Genomic DNA, 18,390 nt, shown 5'->3' on the forward strand with positions numbered 1-18,390 from the left:
AGCATTTTGACATTTAAATAGTCATAATAATGATAATAATAATTATTATTATTCTGTCCCAACCAATAGTTGCTTTACCAAAAGTTTAACAGATAGCCTAAAACAGCAGAAACAGTTTGGGTAACTTTACTGACTTGCAATGGTTACTGGCAATGGTTCTTCTCAATATCTTTCTTTTTTGTAACTAAAATTGCAACAGAGAGCTGGAAAAGTATACACACATTAACATGTTCAATTCATCCAGCAGTAGAATGTACAATGTTGCCATGGAAATATCAATAAGCATATTAGAAAATCTTATTAAATTAGACCAATTGAATCGAATATTAGCAAAATGATCATATTTGTTACACCACCAGCATAATGTGTAAGCCATCAAAAAGTGTTTGTTTAACAAAATACAAGTGGTATAAAACTGATAATAATTAAATGACCCTTGAATATTTACAAAAATGGAGCTTTAGGAAAAATAGAGCACTTTATTTCAACGTTTAATTCAGCCACAGAAATAATCTGCATGTGTGTTAGGCTGCTCTTGACCTTAGCCTGAGAAAAAACGAAAGTAAAACTGAAATACAGTATATTATAGTGCAGTATTTCAAACGTACAATAGGTGGGGATCACAAGTGGCTATACGCGACAGCACAACAATTTTAATGATTCAAATATATGTTTTGGTGGGCCGAGTCGCGTCAAATTTTTGAAGTTTGGGCCGGAGGGAGGAGGAGGGGGCCAGAAGTTTAAGACCCCTGTGCTAAGTGAACACTGAATAAAGCACATGAGGTGTACCTGAAGTGATCATGTCATCAAATTTTCTGTTGTTCAGCTGCAAAAAATAGAAACCATTTCTTAGGCTGCATTTACACTGCAGATCTTGCAGGTCAATTCCGATTTTGTGATTGTATCCGAATGTTTTATTTTTATCTTTTTTGGATGACTGGCTTACATCATCTTTTAAAAGTGTCTCGTATCCGATTGTCTGCATTTACACTGCACACGGCAAAGGTGCAATAATTGACACGAAAAAAAAAAAGAGCGTGCACTGATTGACAACTGATATTAAAAGATCGCCCTTTTTTCCATTCCTATATTTAATTTGTTTGCAGGGTTTCATATTTTAATTATTTTAACAAGTTGTTTTGCAACTAGTTATAACAGAAAAGATATCATTTGGCCATCTTCTTTTAATCTAGGCTTTTTAAAACCAGCTATTTTAATGTCAAGTTCATGGCGTGATTTATTCACATGATGCATGCAACAGGTTTTAGTTTATGTTGTTTACGCGGCGGATGTTTTTCTCTCTCTCTCTCTCTCTCTCCCTCTCGTTAACATGCTTAATAGCATTGTGATATTCAAGATTTGTAAAGTCATACAGCTTTGAATGACTTGAAACAGCGACCACAAGTCTCTCCTCCATCATTAAAAGCTCGCCGAACACAAAACACTGCAGTCACCTCAAAAAAAACAACAAAAAAAAAACGGCTCAGGATCGGATTGGTATCGATCGATACTCAGACTTTTGTTATCAAAAAATGGTATTGGTGCATCCCTACTTAAATATTTGTGCTACATGACAATATAAAAGCTATTTTAGTTCTTGTGTGTGAGATTTAAGGTTTGGGACTCTGCTGAAGTCTGTTCTGAAATGAAAGCATGATGTCATCCGCTATGGTTTTTAATGATACGCGACTAACATTGACAGGTGAAAATCCGATCTACCTGCTTACACTGCAGACAAGTGAACACAGATCCGATTCATATCGAATGAATTTTCACAAATGAATAAGGCCTGAATCTGATTTGAGTAAATCGGAGTCCATGTGATTTAAATTTTTTTCCTGTTTACACGTGCATGGGCCATATCCGATCTGTGCCACATGGAAGAAAAAATCTAAATTGGGTCACTTGAACCATGCAGTGTCCTTCCTTTTATCCTTAAATCCTTTTAGTTTAATAAATAACTAGAAAATTTGTTTTATCGCGTGCCGTTGCTTATACTTACAGAATAGCTTAAATCAGCCATAAAACGGCTCGATAGTTAGGCATACTCATGCCAATCTGACAACCTGTACTTGCATGTGTTTTGATCTAGGAGTGCAATACCTTGTTCAGCCACTGGGTGTCAAACTTGCATACTCCACCTTTAACAGAGCAAGGATTTTTTTCACAGTATTTCCTGTAATATTTTTTTCTTCTATAGAAAGTTTTATTTGAGCTAGAATGAAAGCATTTAAAAAAGATTTTAAGCCATTTTGCATAATAACCTTAACTTGCCTAATTAACCTAGTTAAGCCTTTATATTGTACTTGAAGCTGAATACTAGTATCTTAAAATATATCTATTAAATTATTATGTACTGTCATCATGCCAAAGATTAAAGAAATCAGTTATCAGAAATGAGTTATTAAAACCTGTTATGTTTAGTGTTGAAAAAATTCTCTAGATTAGACAGTATGTGTGGAATCAATATTTAGGAGGGCTAACAATTCTGAATTTGACTGTATGTTATATGCTTTATGATGTGTTTATGTTGTGAGCAGAACTTTGTGGTGAAGGCCGATGATTTGGAGCAGATTGGAGAGTTGGGACGAGGGGCGTATGGAGTGGTGGACAAGATGAGACACGTCCCCAGCGGTGTAATAATGGCAGTAAAGGTGAGTTCATGCACACTATAAGCATTCTGTTTAAAACATGTCAAAAGCTTTTGACATCTGGACAGTTGATTAGAAATTATCTGGCTGTCCTAGTTGGATCCTTCTCTTGAATTTACTATTGCGGTGCATGTTAGTTTTTAAATGAGTCATGAACTTGCTTCTGTGCGTAAGCTGTACTGTTCTCTGGAATCCACTTTTAATGGCATCAACATTTTGTTCCTCAAATGATAGAAGTAACATAGACTACATTTTGTTCTGTTTTGATCTCTTGGCTACATTTAAATGAACAATTTTGTCAATCTAAATTAGTTGAATACATTTAAAAATCTGTTGATGTACTCAAAACCTCTGACTAATAGGCTAATATTTTTTAACATGTTTTTTTGTTGGGTATATCAGAGTAAATAATAACTCTCTGAATATAATTTAAATAATAAAGATATAAATACACATACACAAACACTGTAAAACCACATACTAGTTCACCAAACAAGAAAGTATCAGGAAAACACAAAATAAGTATATATAAAAATCTGATCATACACTAATAGGTATACACATACACAAATACATACATGCATAAATCAGCTTTAAGTAAATAATATTCATAATAAAACTAAATAATTATAATAATAGTAATAAAAAACAAAGAGTAGGAACAAAATAAATATAAATGTATAGAAAAACAAGCATTTATTAACTGCATTTATAAACAGTTATAGTTAATGTCTCCTTAAAATGTTCCCGAAAAGGGTTCCATATTTTCTGAAACTCTTGGCTTTAGTTTTATTGCAAATCAAATCTTTTCCATCCTGAGAGCATGTAGAAAATTAAAAACCCATTGGTGATAAGGAGGGAGAGCTGCTTTTTATAGGTTTTATAGTCTGATACATTGTTGTTTTTGCTGTATCTTTATTGTTTTTAGTATCTACTGTAACTAGTTAATGTCCTCTCAAATTGACCAGTTCTTTTCATTCAACGCCGTCTTTATTAACTTAATATTTGAATTACTATTATACTTTTGAAAATGACTGAAAAAATAGCCAGGTTCAAGTGTTTGTATAATATTTTTTTTTATTCGTCCAATCCAATTGAAATTTCAATCCGATAGAGCTTAATTGGATCAATTTACTTGATTACATGAACATTCTTCTGTTCAACTGTAATTCAATTCAACTGTAAATCTGACTACAAATGCTAAATTGGAGACTCTGAAGTAAACACCCACTGGTATGTCTGGCAAACTTTTCTACAAAGTAAATGTGCATTGTGGTTTCACTGTGGTTTTAAAAAAGTACAAAACTATTCAAATTAGGCAGTTACTTTGTCCTTAAAGGTGCCATATTCCGCTTTGGTTTAATGGGTTTAATTGTTCCCTGATATCTAGATAGTAGGTCTATGGCTTTGATAAGTTTAAAAAATCTCCTATCTCCTAATTCTATTTTTTTTTACCAGATTTGTTGTGGATAAAGGCTAAACTATAATTAAACTTGACAAAAGAGAGTGATAGAGATGCTGTATTTTGAAGTCAAAGAAAACACAGACAGGAATTAATATCAACCTCTGCATGAACATATGACATAAGTGATTTGACATTATTTAGCACACATGTTTGTTAAAACATATGCTTAAAATTTCACAATAAACATAATAAATTAACCAGAGATATAACTAAACATATCCTATGCCTCTTTTGAGTGGAGATGAATAAATGTTTAATCTGTAAATCTTTCATTTTCCGTCCTGAGGTGAGTTTGAAACATGTCTTGTGCTGTCTTTGCCCAGCAAAGGACAGTAAACAATTTGGGGCTCGCGTTTTACATAGTAAGTGAAATATACCCTAAAAATAATTAGGGGAGGAAAGCTATAACTTTGTTCTCACTAGAAAACGTTTGGCTTATCAAACACACAGCCTGAGGCATGCATATTAATGATACCAGAGCTGCATTTAAGCTGTGTTTTCTTGATTGCTCGTCAGGTCCGGATGAATGACCTAAAGTTGGCTTACATGCAAATGTGGAGGGCATGGCCTATAAATCTGATCACAGTTTGTTTTGTCTTCTGATTGGCCTGTTGTCCACTGGGGTTTTACACTTGTGGAATTTACAAGAAAATGAGAAAACTGTGGTGTTTGAGGTTCACAGTATGCCCATTTTCATATACTGATCATTTATTAATCTACTATGCCTTGGTATACCCAGATTTTAATTATGGGGCAACTTATATTTCCATGACAACATTAGATTTGCACAACCATATTAAAGTGCACTTCACAAAACTGAATTTATTTGATTAAAATGTACAGAAAAAATAAGTGTAATATTGTAAAATATTTTTAAATAAAATAAAACAGCTTTCTATTTTAAAAGATTATAAAATGTAATTTATTCCTGTGATGGCAAAACTGAAATTCAGCATCCTTTATTCCATATTAATGTTAATATTTTTTTTGTGACTCTTATTCAATATCAGAAATTAACACTGTTTATTTGAAATAGAAGATTTATTTATTTTTTATAACATAATTATTTTTCCCCTCTGCAGCGGATCCGGGCCACAGTAAACACACAGGAGCAGAAGCGGCTGCTAATGGATCTGGACATCTCGATGAGAACAGTGGACTGCTTTTACACCGTCACCTTCTACGGGGCCTTGTTCAGAGAGGTAGAGCTGTTAGCATTTAATCCTCCTTCACAAAGTGCTGATTGGACAGACAAAAGGCCAGTTATCTGAATCGGTGTCCGCGTAATGTCTGGACGCTGCTATTGTTCTTTGACCCAAAAGAAAAGTTCCACAGGAAGTCCTACAATGGGAATGTTTAGTCATTTCCTGCTGTCTCGTTTTGATGTCAGATTGTTTTGTCGGCAAACAATTAAAATGAAATTTCAGCGAGTCACTGTTTAAAAATAAAGGAATTAAAAAGTAAATGTTATTGTAATTTTACAGTAAAATACAATGTTTTTTTTTTTTTTTACTTTATAGTGTATTTGGAGTAGTACAGTATTTTTGTGTGTATTATTTTTATTTACACTGTTTCTTATATTTTTAGTCATTCATTCATTCATTCATTCATTCATTCATTTAATCAACCAAATATTTAAAAAGTATATTTAAAAAAATATTAATTAATAAATATGAAATAAAAGCGGAGTTGCTGTTTTAAAATGAAAAAAAAAAAAAAAATCTAAGACGTCAATATTATTGTAACTTTACAGGGACAAGCCTTTACAGTATTTGCATGTATGCAGTTTATTTAATTGTATTATTTTGAATCATGTGAGCTGTGATTGAGTTAAGTAAATATAAGCTATCGGTGCATATTTTTATTTGCCTGTAGCCTGTCAAAATAAAAGCTTGGTTACTATTTGAAAATAAAGACATTAAGACATTAATTTGTTTATAATTAATGGTATTGTAATTTTATGATAAAATAAAATTAATACTGTTTTTAAATTGCACTTATGGTATTAGACAAATTTGTTTGTCTTTGTTTGCTAAATTTTATTTTATTTTTGTCCCAGGGCGACGTGTGGATATGCATGGAGTTGATGGACACTTCTCTGGATAAGTTTTATAAGCAGGTGCATGAGAAGGGAAAGACCATCCCGGAGGACATCCTGGGCAAGATCACAGTCTCTGTGAGTATTGCCACATTCACTGGATTACATGGCATTTCAAAATAAAGAATAAATAAATAAATAAATAAATAAATAAATGGATAAATCAAAATAAAACAAATTATGAAAAAAATATAAAATAAAATAAAATATAAATAAATAAATTTTAATAAAATAAAAATTAAATATTAAAAGATGAAATAAAAAATAAATAAAAAGTTTAATAAAAATGTAACAAAAAATAAGTAAAATTTAAATACAATTAAGAATTTAAATAAAATAAATAATTAAAAAATTAAAAATTAAAAAAATAAAGAAAAAATAAAAATGATTGTTTATGTGTAATTGATTTGACAAATAAAGTTAAAAACTGAACACTAGTGTTAAAAATAAAGCAAAATTATAACTTTTTGAAATTTTACAGTAGTGTCTTCTTGGTATTACAATAAATGTATTAGTAAGAGAATAATTGTTTATTTCCAAACATATTTAAATCACCAGGTCAAAAGTTTTCAAACAGAACAATAAAAATACTGCAATGTCATTCTAATGCAGCACAGCCTTAAATGAAATATACATTTAATGCGTAAGTGCTCTTTTAAATTGCACGTCCACATCCTGAACAGTAAAGCTAATTTAATGCTGTGTAGTTCCTGAGCCCTTCAGCCCTGTAATGAGCCTGTTGTTTTCTATTCTTTTTGCAGATTGTGAAAGCATTAGAGCATCTCCACAGCAATCTGTCAGTCATACACAGAGGTAAACATACAGTCAAAACGGCTTAACTTTTTTTTTTTTTGCTTTATTATACATATTTATTTATATTTGATGCCAGCAATTGATTTTCCTGTTTACTGTGTTTCTCCAGACGTCAAACCATCTAATGTCCTGATAAACATGCAGGGTCAGGTGAAAATGTGTGATTTTGGTATCAGTGGGTATCTTGTGGATTCAGTGGCAAAGACGATGGACGCCGGCTGCAAACCATACATGGCGGTAAGTTTAAAGTAAACTTAGCAGTAAGTAACATGTAGTATTGTATACAGTTGAAGTCTGAATTTTTAGCCCCCCTGTTTTATTTTTCTCAATTTCTGTTTAATAGAGAGAACATTTCTTCAACACATTTCTAAACATAATAGTTTTAATAACTCATCTCTAATCACTGATTTATTTTATCTTTGCCATGATGACAGTACATAATATTCGACTAGATATTATTTAAGACACGTCTATACAGCTTAAAGTGACATTTAATTGAAATTCTGAACTTACACGGAGAGGATGCAGGACTGAACTGTGTGTTAGGCTACTTAATATTGAGGAAAAGCCCCAATCAGAGAGGCGAATGTCTGCAGCCCCGCCTCCGTTTTCAGATGTCTCCGTCTTTCCCCATCCACACTGATACGGAGCAGCAGCGTTTCAGAATGAAAACGGCCTCTCCAGCGTTTTCGAAACGATCCGTTTTCAGCGCTCGAGAACTCCGGCGTAGTATGGACAGATTCTGTCAGTGTACAGTGCGGCGCGGGCCACAAAATATTGCACTGAGGGCCGCAAATGGCCCGCGGGCCGCGAGTTTGAGAACCCTGCTTTAGACACTCACTGGCCACTTTATTAGGTACACCTGTCCAACTCCTCAATACCGCAAGTTTCTAATCAGCAAATCACAGGGCTGCTCGATTTTGGAAAAAAATCATAATCATGATTATTTTGGTCATAATTGTAATCACGATTTTTCAAAACGATTACTGTTGAAGTTAAAATTATTAGTTACATAAATAATTATTATTATTTATGTTTAACAGAGCAAGGAATTTTAACAGTATTTCCTATGATATTTTTTCTTCTGGAGAAAGTCTTATTTGTTTTATTTCGGCTAGAATAAAAGCAGGTTTAAATATTTTGAAAACCTATTTTAAGGTCAATATTATTAGCCCCTTTAGGCAATATATATTTTTAATTGTCTGCAGAAGAAACTACTGTTACACAATGACTTGCCTAAATACCCTAATTAAGCCTTTGAATTAGAATGCTTGTATTTTGAAAAATATCTATTCAAATATTATGTGCTGTCATCATAGCAAAGATAAAAGAAATTAGTTATTAGAAATTAGTTATTAAAACTTGTGTTTAGAAATGTGTTGAAAACAAATCTTTCAATTAAACAGAAATTGTGGGAAAAGGGTTGCTAATATTCAGGAGAGCTAACAAAGATAATATATACAGTTATTTTCCTCTGCAAAGGAAAGAGAAATAAATATAATAGAATAAAAATATTAAACAAACTGTGCTTTAAAGGGTCACGAAACACAAAAACACATGTTTTGAGCTGTTGACAGTCGTATATGTGTCCCACACTGCTAAAAACACTATTAGGACACCTATATTTCACTAAAAAGTGTAAATTGGTTGTTTTTGCGTTATTTCAAGCAAATTCGTACTTCCTGTTTGAAACGAATTTTTGAAGCTGCGTCATGGTCATGACATAATAGCGTGTATTCCAGCGTGCAGACTGGACGTCTGTGCCAGAGTGAGTCTTATTACGTCTTACAGTGTGTTGCATTAATGCATGAGTAAGGCTTGGTTCAAACCAATCAGCGCGCTCTATTGTGCAACTTCATTAATATTCATTAGTGTCATCGTGTTTACGCCACAGAGACGCCACGTTGTGTTGGCAAAACAAGCGTGAAGTGTTGCTTTTATAGTTTGCTGCCATTAAGTTTCGTTTTCATTTTCTCTCTGTGAGAGCTCAGCTGGATCACGTGTGGATTAACAGTGTACGCGACGCGCGACAACAATAACTTGCATGTCTAAGGGGGATTATTGTTTACCTGAGAGCTGTTCTCATCTGCAAATGCTGAAATCCGTATTCGCTTGTAACGTTAGTCTCCTCTTCATAAAGACGCGGCTCTAGTTGCTGGTGATTGTCCTGTCTCTACAGATTTGGTAAATGAGCGACCAGTGCTCTTTGTTTATTCAGTTTGTTCGTATCGAATTAAGTTAACAATTGCACTGAGTGCAAACATAGCACCGCATTTTGTGACCGGAATAACACACTCGGCTTTCTGACTCTACCTGCCGTGTGCATCTAAGTTTCCGGGAAATGCGGAGGTTTTTTTTTCTCTCATTCGCCGTGCGGTATCAAACATTGCATGAAAAATACACGGTAAGAGCAGATCCTCGAATCAAATATCTCGTTTGTCGCGAGGGGCATGAATGAATTCCCTGAATGAAAGAGCCAAACTGCAGTTAAAGTCCACCATTTAATAATTTGGCAAATTATTCGACTACAGATGTCCATGTAGGTTAAACACCATCACTTTCTCATGTGTGTGTATTTTGACTGAAACTCGCGCGCGCCCAAATAGACACTCCCACACCATCCCACTTTAGTTCCTCCGACACTCCCCCCTAAACAGAGCTGGACACGCCCACTTTTCTGACTTTTTCCAAAGTAGAGGTGTGAAAACACCCTGCTGAAACGAGGGGGTTTCATGGCCCTTTAAGCATCTTCACTGTAGGAAAAACACTTTAGCTACAAAAGTCCTTCAGTCAAGAGCAGCGAGGAATTTTCTCCTTTTGTTATTTGATTAATAATGATAAAAACAGGCGGCAGCAGAAATAGTGCGCTGTCTTTTTAATGGTTTCGCTTTGCTTAAGATTTTTTTATTTACATTTTTTTTAGGACAACAGTATCTCCACAGAAAAGATCTCCAAAGATGTTGTTTTAAATTCATTTATTTATTTCTGATTTTTTAAACTAACAAGGACAGCAGAAATCAAAGATCCATTTTAATAATTTAGCCTGACATGTTTACTGTTCCAAAATATTTAAAATGTTTCTCAAAATAAAATATATCATGTTTAAAAGGGGAAAAGGTTTTGTTTTTTACCCAAACATTTAAAAAGAATACATTTTAGAGCAGTAATTACAATACCGTGAAACAGTGATACTTTTATGCAAGGTTATCACACCATCAGAATATTATACAGGCCCATATCTAGTTCAGACTGTTTGATTTTCAAAGAAGTCATGTCACAATTTTTTTCACTCTGCGTAACTATCTGGGCAGCATTGTGTCGCTGCTGTTTAAACTGCAAGATGGATGGCAGCAGGAGGTTTCGCACTGCATGACAATTGTACATTTACAATATTAGGAATTGCCAACAACTTTGTATTGGGTCGCAAACTACTGTTTGATTGTTGCTCATGTGAAGGAGCACAGATTTGCCTGTGATTTCAGGCATTTGTTTGATTTCTCAAAACCTATCGTAGAGTCAAAATTAGGGCTAAAATCATGCAGTCTGAACTTATTATTATTATTATTATTATTATTATTGTCATAATTATTATTATTATTATTATTATTATTATTATTATTATTATTGTCATAATTAGTATCATTATCATCATTATTATTATTATTATCATAGTTATTATAATTGTCATAATTAAAATAATAATAATTATTAATATTGTTATTATTGTTAATATTATTATTATTATTATAATTTTTCATTGAAATAACATCCATCATTATTTAAATGTAGACCTCCCCCATATAAATAGTTTAGCTTGTTTTTGTGTAGCGTTTTTCAAAACGCAGTGTATTACGGTCGACTGTACTCTGTACTGATTTAGACATGAGCTTTTCTAATAAATAAACCACACATACTCATTGAGACGCTGTTAAAGTGTGTCTGCAGCTCCGCGAGCCACTGTTCATGTTACTCTGTTATAAAGAGTGTGAATATTGTATGTCTAAGAAGAGAGACGTGTGTCATAAAGAGAATACACTGCGAGCAAAAGTGATAAGTGTATTTTATAACTCTCTTTCTCAGGCCTGCTTATCTCTCTACCTCTGTTTATCAAACCACACTTCCTCTTTTGCCCACATAATAATAATAATAATAATCATTATCATCTATCATTTTTCCTTCTCATTCACAGCCTGAGAGAATCAACCCAGAGACCAATCAGAAAGGCTACAATGTCAAATCCGATATCTGGAGTTTAGGTATTACAATGGTATGTCTGAGCAACTTCATATACTTCTGATTTCTAATTAACTTCATTTATGAACACTTGTCAGGGTTTGTAAGGGTGCTGGAAATCTCTGAATTTTAATCTAGTGCTTTTAAGGTTTAAAAGTGTTTCTATTTTGCAGAAAGTGCTTGAAGATGTAATTGTGTTGGTTTACTGGTAATTTGTCTTAGTAAATGGGTACAAACAATTAACTAATTAAATAAAATAATACACATCTTTTTGCTTTATCATTAAATGGAAACAAAATGCCTGCAGATTACCCTACTCATAAGTAAACAATGCATTGAATTAAAATGAATGTAAATGTAAGGTAACACATTTAAACTGGTTCAAAAATGAACTGGAAAGTGCTTAAATGTGGCTTTGGAAAAGCAGAAGAAACTCTGTAATGTTATCTTTATTGTTCAAAATTAGGTGGAGTTTTAGTTGTGGCTATACTATGCTAGTGGTAAAATAAAAATGCAAATATAAAATGTATTTAGATATATATTTATATTAAAAAAATCATTTTTATTGTTTTGTTTTATTTTATTATATTATATTATTATTTTATTTTTAGAATATTTTATTTTTCTTTTTTTTCTTTTATTATTTTAATTTATTTACTTTTATAAATTTGTTTTTCTATTGTTGTTGTTATTTTTATTTTATTTTTTATTATTTCGTTTGATATGTAATATTTTTGCTTTTCTTTTTTCCTTTATTTAATTAAAATAATTTATTTATTTTTTATTTATTTTATATGATTTTTATTTTTATTTTTTATTAAAATTTTGATTAATTTAATTTAGTTATTATTTTTTATTGTATTTTTTATCTTATTGTTATTTTTTATTTTATTGATTTTTTATTGATTTATTTTATTTTATACTTTATTGTTATAATTTTATAATTTTTTTTTGCTATTTTATTTTATTGAAAAAACAGTGGTCAGAGTTGTAGAACTGCAATAACAGTTGCACAAAGAAAAATAACAGCTAAACTTTCTGAAGGTTTCAGCGACCCAAAATGTGTAAGGCATGTTCAGTAATCTCTAATTTCTCACAGGGCATTAGTAGTTTCCCCCATAGTCCTCCATCAGACCCAAGTAAATCAAACTTTCTTTCATCTTAAAGTGTTCTTTGGACCAGTTCTCTGTCCATACAACTTACATCTCAACAGATCAAGTTATCAAGGTCAAGTCTTAAAACCTTGCATCAGAAAATATATAAATCCTGAATCTGCTTAAAATCAGTGTGAAATCAAAATTTACAATGTTTGTTTTGCTAGCACACATTGTTATATTTTATTTGAACAATTAATCCATCTAAGATAATCCAATAATAAAAAAAGTTTTGTTTTGGTAATCTTTAATCAAAGTTTGACCATTTCTGTGTTTAGAGTTCTGGTCCTTTTTTGTTGACGTCATTTTGACTGCTTCCGCTTCAATATTCTTAACCACGCCCCTTTTACCGTTAGTTTGCCATAAGTGAATGATGCTCAAAAAGGAAGCCCCACCCACTACTCAACATTCCAATTTAGCTGGAAGTACATCAACATGTTTAGATAAAAGTCAACAATTTCCAGCTTGTTTGGCTCTTTTACTTCTGTTTATAAATGTCACTTCTTGGTTTGACTTTTTAAAAGGGGTCAGAAATCTGTGACACTGACTGTGCTGCTCATAGCACGTTTGGTTTGTGGTGATAGTTATGTGACGTGTGTGTTTATCAGATCGAGCTGGCGATTCTGCGGTTTCCCTATGACTCATGGGGGACGCCATTTCAGCAGCTAAAGCAGGTGGTGGAGGAGCCATCGCCTCAGCTGCCCGCCGACCGATTCTCTGCCGACTTCGTGGACTTCACATCACAGTGGTAGGAGCCGACACAAACACACACACACTTGCTTAATTATACATTGCTGCTGGCCTAATTTCAAATATGAGAAGTAGTTGAAGTGTATGTGAACCGTTTTATATACATTGGCGAGTTGAAGACTAAATTATTAATTATTAATTATTTGTTTTCTTTTAATATTACCCAAGTGATGCTTAATAGAGCAAGCATAGTATTTCCTATGTAATTTTTTTTTCTCAAAGTCTTATTTCTTTTAGTTTTAATATTATTATCCCCTTTAAGTAATTATTATTTTTTGATTGGCTATAGAGCAAGTTCAGTGAGTTGCCTAATAAACATAACTCACCGGCCACTTTATTAAGTACACCTGTCCAACTGCTTGTTAACGCAAATTTCTAATCAGCCAATCACATGGCAGCAAATCAATGCATCTAGCCATGTAGACATGGTCAAGATGATCTGCTGCAGTTCAAACCGAGCATCAGAATGGAGAAGAAAGGCCAAAGGTAAGAGGAGAATGGCCAGACCGGTTAGTGCTGGTACTACAGTAACAGAAGACCACACTGGGTGCCACTGCCGTCAGCTAAGAACAGAAAACTAAGGCTAAAATTTGCACAGGCTCACCAAAATTGCCCAGTAGAAGATTGGAAAATGTTGCCTGGTTTGATAAGTATCAATTTCTGCTGCAATATTCGGATGGTAGGTTCAGAATTTGGCCTCAACAACATGAAAGCATGGATCCATCCTATCTTGTATCAACAGTTCAGGCTAGTGGTGTATTGGTGTGGAGGATATTTTCTTGGCATACTAGTACCAATTGAGCATCGTGTCAATGACACGGCCTACTTGAGTATTGATGCTGACCATGTCCATCCCTTTATGACCACAGTCTACCCATCTTCTGATGGCTACTTCCAGCAGGATAACAGCTATGTCATAAAGCGCGAATCATCTCAGACTGGTTTCTTGAACAAGACAATGAATTTACTGTACTGAAATGGCCTCCACAGTCACCAGATCTCAATAGAGCACATTTGGGATGAAAATTTGCATCATGGATGTGCAGCCAACAAATCTGCAGCAAGTACGTGATGCTATCATGTCAATATGGACCAACATCTCTGAGGAATATTTCCAGTACCTTGTTGAATCTATGCAACGAAGGATTAAGGCAGTCCTGAAGGCAAAAAGGGGCCCAAATCGGAACTAGTATGATGTACCTAATAAAGTGGCCGGTGAAAAATAAAAAATAAAAAATCCTGTACTGTCATCATGGCAAAGATAAAAAAAAATAGTTTTTAGAAATGAGTCGTTCAAGCTATTATGGTTAAGAATGTGTTAAAAACATCTTTACGAAAAAAATAAAAGCAGCTAATTATTCTGGCCTGTACTTTAATAAAATATATAAAAGAACAAGTCGTCCTGCATTTAAATAAAAGCAAAATGATCTAAAATGAACCAGAAATTGTGAACAATAGCACTTCTGTTACTGTTGTAGTTTTTTTGATTGTCAAAATGATTATTTTAAAGCTTTATTCAAAATTACATGGGCATATAGGTAGGTTTGATTTTTGCCAAGTACTGTGCGATTCTGGATTAACATCTGTGTTGAACTTGGAACATCATTTTTGTTTGAAAATGTAATTCATACCTATTCCCTACCCCAAAACCCAACCTTAACTTTAAATTACTCCCTAAATCAGACTGCAATAATAGCTGGATAACAGTCATGTAGAAGTGCATAAACCTACCAGTAAGCCTAAAATGAACATAAACTGTAAACTTAACCCTTAATTCTGATTGGCTGATTGGAAAGTTGTTCAGGATCAACATAGATGTTAAATCCAGGTTATGTCCTACTTGGTGAAATCACACTAGCCGTAATATATAAGTTAAAGGAAGTGAAAAACAGAAGTTGCCGTTCACATACTTTGATCACTTTATTAATAATCTAAAATCTAATATCTACAATATGCTTTATTTTGAAGTAATCACTTCATTATAATAAAAAAAAATCTAAGAATTTATGTTTTAGACTATACACAGTTTTATTATTCATTAATTAGATAATCTGTTTATGTAGTAGGGTACAACATGCATCCATTTAAGATTACATTTTATGTATAATATAACAGCTTAGGGAAAATGGTGACAAGTCTGTAACACCCAAAGCTTTAAAAGTTAATGCCAAAGTATAGGAATGTTGTATTTATGTGGCTGCAATACTCTCAAAAATATAAAAAAATACAAATAAAACAATTTAAATCTTTACCATGCTTATTCTGACATTCTCAAAGCACTAACCTGAGTCCCTTTCAAGAAACGAATAGGGTTTCCCAGTACTGGGTTGCGGCTGGAAGGGCATCCACTGCGTAAAATCTATGCTGGCATAGTTGGTGGTTCATTCCGCTGTGGCGACCCCTGATTTAAACAAGAGACTAAGCTGGAGGAAAATGAATGAATGTGGTGTAAAACGGTTGCATTGAGCAATGTACTAGTTTTATTTCACACTTCTAAACAGCATCACTTGACATATTAATATCATATGTAAATGAGGCACATGTAAATGCAGTTCACACCGGATGTTTGTATGTGGGACGGTCATGAGCCGAGATTCTCTAGAACTGTTTTTCTGTGAAACAATGCTGACAACCCACACAGTTTAGTGAAAGTGAAAAGTCTCTCAAAGCACAGCGATTCTCAAAATACATACCTGGACTGTGTATTGTGTAGTAAAAAAGCGAACAGGATGCAGAAACCCTGATTGCATCCTCTCTTGTTCACATCGTGAAAGGAAGTACTCGAGGACACCATGTGCACTGTTGAGGTTTTCTGTTCTCCTTCATGCCACATTTCTAACATGTGTGTGCATGTTTTGGTTTTGTTTCAGCTTAAGGAAGAATTCCACAGAGCGACCGACTTATACAGAATTAATGGTGAGTTTGATTCTACCTTGTTTTTTATTTATTTTTTTTTTTTATAAATATGCATGTTCCTACTTTGTCCTTTAGATGTCAGACTTGTGCTTTCCTTATAAACTTGTGCCTTCTTTCTGTTAGCCTGTTTTATTATGAAGAAGCTGTTTGATTTGTTAACTGTGGTGCAAATTGTTTTAATTTATTGAAAAATTGGTGTAAATGTATTTTTAGAGTCTTATATATAAACTGTGCTGCTATTAAAAAAAACTTTTATTTTTTGAAAGTAAATAATATATTTCTCCTTATTTAAGATTGAATACGATAGTTTATAATAGTGTAATAAAATATAATAATAATAATGATAATAGTAATAATATAAATGGAGTAAAAGTGGTTACACTTAAGCATTTTATTTATTTAATAACTTATTTTCTTATACTCACAGTTGAAGATTAAGTTTAGAGCCCTCCTGTGAAATTGTAATTGTTTTTCTAATGTTTTAAAGTTATGAATTAACAGAGCAAGAAAGTTTTTTTACAGTATTTTTATTATATATATACCAACATATATATATATATATATATATATATATATATTTTTTTTTTTTTTTTTTTTTTTTTTTAGGTTACACTGGAATAAAAACATTTATAAAAATAAATATATAAAACCTGGGGTATTTGGGTATTGTTTGGGTAAAATGGGTCAAGACCAGAGATGCCCAAATTTTGGGCCAAATTTGGCCCATGGTAACCTTTGATTTGGCATCCCATCTGAGAAAAGAGGGAAAATGGCAGAGATGGTTTTGAGATTGCCAATGTTTGCTTTATTGTCAACAGCTAACTGAAATTAAATGGTGTAAATGAATTAGATTTTGTTTAAATAAACATACTGTCACTCGACAATACAGAGACTTTGGTGAGCAAATCAAGTCAAAGGCAGAGTCTGCTTGACTAGTGTATTCAGCATTGAACTCCACTGTCTGATAAATGTGATTGTTTAGCTTTTTATTGCAATAACTTATCAATTTAAAAGTAAAACTGCATTAGATAATACAATTTAAAGTAATGTTTTCTATTATTTTGAAATATTTTGATATAAATTAGGAAATGACCCATGGCAACTTTAATGTAATATAGTACATTTACCTTTGCTACGGCCTACGTAATGATATTTGGTTTTTGGCCCTTCATATAAAAAAGTTTAAGCACCTCTGGTCTAGATCATGTCTTTCATAATTCTCATCCAAAAAGGAAGCAAGAAATTGAATTTACAGAACGTTAAGTTAATTATTATTTATTTATTTATTTAAAAAATATTTAACAGAGCAAGAACATTTTTTACAGTATTTCCTATTATATTTATCAAGAGTATTAGACCCCATAAGATGTTTTTTTCTAAAGGAAAAAAAAAACACTCTTACCTAGTTAACCCAGTTAAGCCTTACAATGGCACTTTAAAATGAATCCTAGTATCTTGCAAACTAGTAAGTTTGTACTTTCATCATGGTAGACACAAAGATATGAGAAATAGTTATTAAAACAATTTTAAAAACAAAACAATCGATTTTTATAATATATAACAATAATATAAAACACAATCAAAATTTATTTAAACATTTTAAAGTGATACATTTTTCCAGCAGCAGCAGCATTTACATTTTTATTTTGTTTAATTTTCATGTTATTTGTGTTCTCCCCTGTCCCACCTTGTTTCAAATCCAATTTGCATTGGATTAAAATATGCCAGGGTTCCCACACTTCTTCAGAGTACTTGAATTACAGACTTAAAATTACTTAAAAATGAACACAGGTCTTTGAAAGTGCTTAAATTAAATTTGTAATTAAATTTGTTTATTGTTTGATTTCAACAATTGTACTCCATTTGTCAAAAACCGAATGAAAAACAGAAATTCTAAAATGAAAAATCTTGAACGTAAATCTTGTTCAGTAACACTCACAAATACTGCACAATCAGTATTTCCGAAACCACATCACCAGTATTGAATTCAACAATTTTATTAAAGTTCTTTGAACATGAATTTTTAAAACGGTCAGAATTTCTCTGATATTTTTATTGTTAATTTTTAGTGTAAGTGAAATGTTAAGTGCAGTAATGACTTTCATGGTGCTACATATGCTGTGGTATGAATTACAAAATATCTTGACTAAAGGCTGGTTCATACTTCTGCGTCGAGTGATCGTAGTGACCCACGGCACCAGCTCTGCGAGTATCTGTGCATTTATACTTCTGCATTCTGTTTGTGTTGCTCTGCAGTAACACTTCCAAAAATCTAGCTGGCAATGAGGTTTTCATGTTCCTCTGTGTCGA

General features: G+C 32.6%; 1 protein-coding gene across 4 annotated transcripts in view; it reads left to right on the top strand.

Annotated features, from left to right (window-relative positions):
- Positions 1-18,390, top strand: part of map2k6 (mitogen-activated protein kinase kinase 6) — a 51,300-nt gene that overhangs the window by 30,563 nt on the left and 2,347 nt on the right. For all 4 annotated transcript variants that reach the window (NM_001312870.2, XM_087275383.1, XM_087275384.1 and 1 more), the window contains exons 4-11: positions 2,541-2,654; positions 5,199-5,318; positions 6,176-6,292; positions 6,976-7,027; positions 7,137-7,264; positions 11,217-11,294; positions 13,023-13,162; positions 16,035-16,080. In NM_001312870.2, coding sequence (NP_001299799.1) covers positions 2,541-2,654; positions 5,199-5,318; positions 6,176-6,292; positions 6,976-7,027; positions 7,137-7,264; positions 11,217-11,294; positions 13,023-13,162; positions 16,035-16,080 — 795 coding nt within the window. The remainder of the gene's footprint in view (positions 1-2,540; positions 2,655-5,198; positions 5,319-6,175; positions 6,293-6,975; positions 7,028-7,136; positions 7,265-11,216; positions 11,295-13,022; positions 13,163-16,034; positions 16,081-18,390) is intronic.

This window comes from Danio rerio, chromosome 12 (genome assembly GCF_052040795.2).
Source record: "Danio rerio strain M-AB ecotype USA chromosome 12, GRCz13ab, whole genome shotgun sequence".
NCBI classification, from domain to species: domain Eukaryota; kingdom Metazoa; phylum Chordata; class Actinopteri; order Cypriniformes; family Danionidae; genus Danio; species Danio rerio.